Below are 7,362 nucleotides of genomic sequence, written 5' to 3' on the forward strand. Positions count from 1 at the left end.
CGTATAGGGTGCTAGTCTCTGCTTTTCCACTTAGTGGCAGGATGCTCCCCAGCCAGGCTGCTTAACCTGCAAACATCACTGTTTCTTCAGCTACAAGATGGTGTAGAGATTATATCCTCTACCTCCCAGGAATGTTGTGGAAAATTCATGAGATAGAAAAGTGCCAGCGTTCAGGAAGGGTGAGTCCCCAAGGCTTCCTGAGGCCAGAGATACTGCTCTTCTGCGGTACTTTATGTTACAATCACCCTACGACAATGCACAAATAAGTGGTCATTCAGTTACAAAAGAGTGCAAGGACTTACATTTACTCAGTTCATCCAATATAGATTATTATAATATTCACAATGTAAATTGGAAAGTAACTACGTGGAAATCAGTTCTCCCTCCTTCCCATCTAAGGTCTCAGAAGTGCTTTCCCAGATGTGATCTCATTAACCTCTATATTGATCTGAGATTTGTTAACCAAAACTGGCCAGTACGGGGGAAATGACTCACCTAAAGTCTTATAATGGGCCTGCCCTGCCATGTTCTATTGCAATGTTTTTCTGCAAAGCCTCATCTTGCGGGGTTACATTATGTATATTTTTCTTTTTCTTCTCATTTTACCAAAAGAGAAAAATATATACCTTTTTATTGTTAAGAAACATTTTCTCAAATAAGTACTTATTTCATTCCTTACTGAAATGTTTTTTTCTTACTGATCCATTGAAACTATGTTGGCTATGTTCAACATAACTAGAGATATCTTTGGCGTTTTCCTCCCTTAGCTTCATATCTTGTAGAACATCTTGTACAAAAAAAGTAGATTTACAGAAAAACATACATATAAATCTGAATTAATCCTCAAATGTAGTAAAATAACATAGCAAAAACTTTATCAAATCCATTTCATGCACAAGCTAGACAGATCTATTATATACAATCTCTATATGCATCTGCAGTGTTTTATAAATTGGTGCTTTGACTTTAAAAGGAGGTTTACAAAAAGGCCCCTCTTGTAATATCAATGACTGAATTATCTCACTATCACTGATTCTCAAATTTACTTGAATTTATACTCATCACTGCCATATCACCATTCTTACAAAGGCAGTAATTTTAAGGAAAAAGTTGCAGTGTGATTATGATATAAGTAACATTCAAAATTTCATGTTACCAAGAGTTGAGCAGAGTACTAATTTCCCCTTTATAAACACACGTCTAAAACGAGAGCTTCATGCACATCCACATAGAAATTCAAAGTCAAACTGCGTAATGTGTTTTTATTGACAGAAGGCATCATACCATTCCCAAGCAGCATGATTCCTTGAGAAACTGAAAACTAATTTCTTGAATCTAGAATGCAACTTCCGACTTCCGTCTTCCAGGTGTAACCAGAGTTCTTCCTGGACCGATTCCAGCTTGTTTCATTTTGGTGCCTTCCTTAAGAAATTTTGCAGCTGTTTCTGGTGCAGTTTTTGGGTGGGCTCTGGGATGGGCAGACGATCTCCACTTTGCAGAGGCTGCTCCTTTTGTGGGTGGAGCTGGTGGTGAGGGAGTAGGAGAGGCCTTGCATCATCCTGGCATTCAGGCCCTTAGCCATGGAGAAGGACTTGAGGTGGCTTCTTAAGGCACTGGGGAGTGGGAGCTTGTCCACAAGGTATACGGGTGTGCAGGACACGATGGTGCGGCAGCAGAGGTCTTGCAAGCTGAGTACCTTGCTCGGCCTCCCAAAACAATTCATCCTGTGCCGCAGCAGCACGATCCTGGCCAGCTCTGTGAAAGACTCTATGATGTTGAAATTGCACAGAGGGCTGACCTCAAAGAAGGTTATGCCCAGGCGCTCAGCGTAGGCCTGGGCCTGCTCCCTGGGCACCTGCCTCTTGAATGCCAGATGTAGGCGATTCCCCACCAGGATTTTAGGGACACCAGGGGCATGCTCATCGATCTTCTTAATCCATCGATCCAAACCCTCAAAAGACCAGCGGTTTGCAATGTCGTAGACCAGGATCACTCCTTGTGCACCACGAGAGTAGGAGCGGAATATGGTACAAAATCTTCCCTGCCCCGACGTATCCCAGAGCTTCAGCTTCACCCGCTGGCCATCCAGCAGGATGGTGGTCGTCTTGTAGTCGATCCCCCCCAGGTGACTGTATGGGGACTCGGCCGCGCCATCCTGCAGGCTCTCCAGGATCTCATTCTTGCCTACATCGCTGTCGCCCACCAGCAGGAACTTGAGCAGGAAGTCATAGGCCTGGTTGGGGCTGTCCAGGGTGCTCATGTTGCTGGCCCCACACTCCCGCCTGAGCCAGGCCCACAGGGTTGTGTGCAGAGGTAATGCCGGGCCTGTTTTTCTTGAGAAATTAACATAGAACATAAAAAATGAGATGGGGAAGTCTATGAAATAAAGCGAAATGAGGTGGTGGCTTTGATGGATTTCTTTTACAAACCCAGGAAACTGGTTCAGTGATTGTTTTCCTTTTCCTTACCCAGCACAGAGTAGTGACACAGCAGTTAATTAATCATGGAAACCTATGCATTTCCCTTAAAATTTTCATATGATCATTATGGAACCATGCCTTTTGGATTATGTCAAAGGAATCTCCTTTAAAGGAAGGACGGGTATGGGATAGGAAAGGGACTAAGATGTGTTGAGTACCGTATGTATCCTACGCTGTGTATGATGCTTAAAATATTTTGTTCTTTTGCTTTCAGAACAGCTGTCTTTGGTAGCTATGATTGTTTCCATTTTACAAATCAGAAAAGGCAAACTCAGAAATGTATGTAATTTTAAAAAATATTGCCATTATTATAGAGATCACAGAAATCACAATCCTGAGCCAGGGCTCTCCTCATATAATGCACCACACATCCTTTTTACTCTGTGGCCATGCAGGGTTTAGGAGTAAGTGTGAACTGTCTGTGCATGTGATCCTTGACAAGCCACGCATGTTTGCATGGACACTAATACTTTTCTTGCTGCAGGTGGACATCTCCCATAAATATAAGAGCCAAGATCTCAGAAGAGACATCTAGGACATAGATTTTGCTAGAGTGTCTCATAAATAATATTCACCCAACAAAGATGTGTTGAAATAACGCATGCATCCATCAGTGAAGGGTTTTAGGTTTAACACATGTACAGCTCCTATAACAAAACAGCAAAACTGACAAAATATGTAAATGGTTCACAGGTGAAGAAACGCAAATGGCCAGTTAATTACAAGAAAAAGCATTCTAGCTCACTAATACATTAAGGAATGCAAATGAAACCATCTAAATATCCTTTTATCACCTATCATCTGATAAAATGTAAATGTAGGAAAAAAACGAAAAAGAATTTTTTAAAAATTTGAAAAAGAAAAAAGTGAAAAGTGGTTCTGTGTGTGTCTGGGTATGGGGGCGGGATGAGGGACCAAATACATCAAGGACAATGGAAACACACTTATCAGTTATAAATACATTTAAATATTGTAACAACAGGTACAAAGATGGTTAAAGAAATGAGAATGCTCAGACACATATAAGGAAGTTTAAATTATTGAAATCAAGCCCCAAGGGATAGATGTTTACACATGTAATGGAGGAAAAAATTTTCACATGTCCAAAATAGCCAGGTAAGTGGTTATTTGAAATAGCATTGCTGAAATCTTTTTAAAAAGGAAAAAATGAGAAACATTCTAAATACTCATCAATACAGAACAAACATGTGAATAAAGGATAAGAAAAACATTTCTATTTCTCTGTGGGCTTCAGGGCAAATAGAGAAAAAAAAAGCCTTTAGATTAATTCCAGAGTTAGCTGACAATAAGGATATAATAAAGTTGTCTCCCTGATTTATACAAACTCCCTTAAAGACAGCACCCTGATTGGAATAATGATCATAATCATTGGTACCTTGAACAGCCGTTAAGATAAAGGAGATGAAATATAGAGTGTATTTGCTTAAAGTAGTTCAGTGCAGGTTACTTTCCTTCTCTTCAGCTCACCCGTCGCAAGGCCAACACCTAAGCTTCCGCCTGAGCCCACTCACCACTTAAGGGATCAGCCAACTCATGCAGTTCTATATCCAGTCTCTTGGCATAAAGTGCAGGATTTCACCTCCTCTGTCTTCTTCATCACCCAGAGGGGTTGTGGAGTGGGGGACCCGTGGGGCCACAATAGCAGGGGAGTGGAATCTGACCATTTCTCAAGCCCTGGAAGCCCATCTTCTAAAAGGGGGTGCTTGGGGTCGTTTAGGAGGGTGAGGGATGAAACCTCATTCCAATCCTGCCACTTACCTGGGAAGGTGACTTAGGCTGTGAAAGCCTGAGCTTGATTATCTGTGAGATAGAACTGACTGTATCATCCTTACAGAGCTGTCCCAAGGAGCAAATGAGAAAACCCGTTGGCATAAAGTGGGACTTCAATGGCCCTTTAAATGCTGAGACACAGAAGTGGGGGCTGGCCGAGCCTCTGGACTAAGAAGGCATTGTGAAAAGTCATTTTTCATTGTTTCTACTAATGAGAACACAGACATCCATATAAAGAAAGCAAATCTCTCTCTGATATGCCTTGAGTTCAAAGTTTTAGAGACAGAATGTTCTCTACATTCTTGGATGTTTCATAATCTAATAAAAGCTGTTCAACATCATGCCTCTGAGCAGACCCAAATCCACTTCCCATGTTAGAAAGAAAAAAATGATAGATATAAAATAAGACTATAAAAACATATGCTCCAGGGCATGAAATACCAAGTAGCACTTACAGGGCTGCCGAAAGGTGACAGAGAGGATAGAGGTCACAGGAGCAGGGTCTAGGCAACTGTGTCCATAGGATCCGAGAGAAGGGAGGACTGAAAGGGAATGGGAGGAGGTGTGGGAAGCCTATACAGGGGCAACGGAGGCTAATACCCCACTCTCTGTGAGGGACCTCTCTATAGCGTGCACGGGACAATGTATACTGAGGAGGGAAGAGATAAATCAGTGAATGCCATGTAGATTTGGAGTCCACAGCCAATGGACCAGCTTTAATACACATATTTTTCAAACAGAACTGGCATCATAGTTTGTAACTCTTTGCAAAATGTCCTCATTAAAAAAAAAAAAAAATGGAGATAGCTGTGATGCCTCCTGATGGCCAGAACCCGGATCACAGCTTTGAAAGTCTCAGACAAGGGGCCCAGGGAAAGGGAGAGGGATGTTGGAGGTGAGCTACAAAGATATCAGCCAGAGTTTTCTGGAATTATTCACCTAACGATAGCATTCTCCGTGTATCAGTCATGTTCTGGCATATATGAAACTGAGATTGGTTCCAGCCCCTGTCTGAATTAAAGATAAAACTGCATCTGTGAGTGTGTATTTGAAGTGATACAGCTAGACCTAGACACACACACAAATGTGCACACACACACACGCAAATACCCTGTCAATTAAATTCTTTTATTTTCTGTTTTCACCATAAAATAGAACACAATGAATGCTTTTTCAAATTAATAAACATATACACAGTACTTTTGACAATCTGTTCAAAAGTATTTTGTCACAGCCATAAAAAAAAAAAATCATGTCCCTTGTAGCAACATAGATGCATCTGGAGGCCATTGTCCTAAGTGAATTAACACAGGAACAGAAAACCAAATACCACATGTTCTCACTTATAAGTGGAAACTAAACACTGGGGACTCATGGACATAAAGATAGCAACAACAAGCCCTGGGGACTACTGGAGGAGGGGGGAGAGGTGGGGCAAGGGTTAAAAAACTATTGGGTACTATGCTTACTACCTAGGTGATGAGATCATTCATATCCCAAACCTTAGCATCCCACAATATACCTATGTAACAAACCTGCACGTGTACCCCCTGGATCTAAAACAAAACCTGAAATTTAAAAGAGAAGAACATTCTGCCTCCTATAATGAAGAAACATCTCAACTAACTTATTTTTTGGAAAACAGCAACATTTTTTCAAAGTTTGGGTACATCATTTTAAAAAATTCACTATGGCTCTTTCTTTCAGGTCCATTTCATTGACTACAGAAAGGCATCAGAATTTTTTCTTTTCTTTTTTTTTTTTTTTTGGACGAGTCTCGCTGTGATGTCCAGGCTAGAGTGCAGTGGTGCAATCTCAGCTCACTGCAACCTCCACCTCCCAGGTTCAAGCGATTCTCATGCCTCAGTGTACTGAGTACCTGGGATTATAGGCATGCGCCACCACACCCGGCTAATTACTGTATTTTCAGTAGAGATGGGGTTTCACCATGTTGGCCAGGCTGGTCTTGAACTCCTGGCCTCATGTGATCCACCCACCTCAGCCTCCCAAAGTGCTGGGATTCCAGGTGTGAGCCACTGCACCCAGCCAGGCATTAGAATTTAACTTTATTGCCTTGAATATTTTAATTAATGTTTTATATTTAATCTTAAAGAAGGGGAAATTTTATATCATTGAAGAGACACTTATGCTTACAAGAACTCCTTTTAATAATAAAAGCAGAATTAGTAAAAAGGGAAAGAAATAGAACATTATCTTTACTTCAGGAGCTTCCTTTATGACCTTACAAGTCATTATTCCCCCAAAAGTAAACTACATTAACTTCTAACACTAGAGATTTGCCTGTTTATGAACTTTTCATATTTTATATACCTGAAATTATACTTTTTTGTTTCTGCTTTCTTTTGCTTAATATTATCCTTGTGGATATATCCATGATTTTGCATATGGCAACATTAAAATGAGCATTGTAATTGTGGTAGAGTATTTCATTTTATGAATACTGCAAGTTATCTGTTGGATGATATTTGGGTTATGCCCACAGTTTAGTCAATATTATAGTACTACTACATACAGATTTGTGGCTGTCTTTAGTGGATATATGTACACGATTCTGTTGAGTATATCAAAGATTGGAATTGCTGGCTCATAGGTATGCATATAGTTAGCTTTAGTAGATATTGCCAAATGATTTCCCAAAGTGTTTTCACCAATTTACTTTCAGTAATAGTACATAATGGTTCTACTTGCCCCTTATTCTTTTCTTTTCAGTTCATGGGGTTACTGTAGTATCTCATGACAAGTTTAATTTGCATTGTCCTAAAAACTAAAAATGTTAAGCACCTTTTTATACATGCAGTTGTCGTATGGGATTCTTATATTGTAAAGTGCCTGTTTATTCTTTTGCTCATTTTCTACTTTTCTCCTTGTTTCCAAAAAATCAAATCACTGTATATATAAAATCTTTCACTCTGTATTTCAATATTTTCTTTCTTAAGAGTATGTTTTGAAAGACAGTCTTTAATTATAATGTAGCTCAATTTATTATTTTTTTCCTTTGAGATTAACAGTTTTTTGTCTAGTGACTAAGAAATATTTGCCACCCCAACTACATAAAAATATTTTCCTACAT

General features: G+C 39.9%; 1 protein-coding gene across 1 annotated transcript; it reads right to left on the bottom strand.

Moving 5' to 3' along the window:
- Positions 1-1,245: 1,245 nt before the first annotated feature.
- LOC117078552 (ras-related protein Rab-40A-like) lies at positions 1,246-2,618 on the bottom strand. The gene has a single exon (XM_033202111.1). The coding sequence runs from the start codon at positions 2,354-2,356 to the stop codon at positions 1,424-1,426; it is 933 nt and encodes a 310-aa protein (XP_033058002.1). The 5' UTR covers positions 2,357-2,618; the 3' UTR covers positions 1,246-1,423.
- Between the last annotated feature and the right edge of the window lie 4,744 nt (positions 2,619-7,362).

The sequence above is a fragment of the Trachypithecus francoisi genome, unplaced genomic scaffold (assembly GCF_009764315.1).
Source record: "Trachypithecus francoisi isolate TF-2019V2 unplaced genomic scaffold, Tfra_2.0 Lachesis_group6, whole genome shotgun sequence".
Taxonomy (NCBI): Eukaryota; Metazoa; Chordata; class Mammalia; order Primates; family Cercopithecidae; genus Trachypithecus; species Trachypithecus francoisi.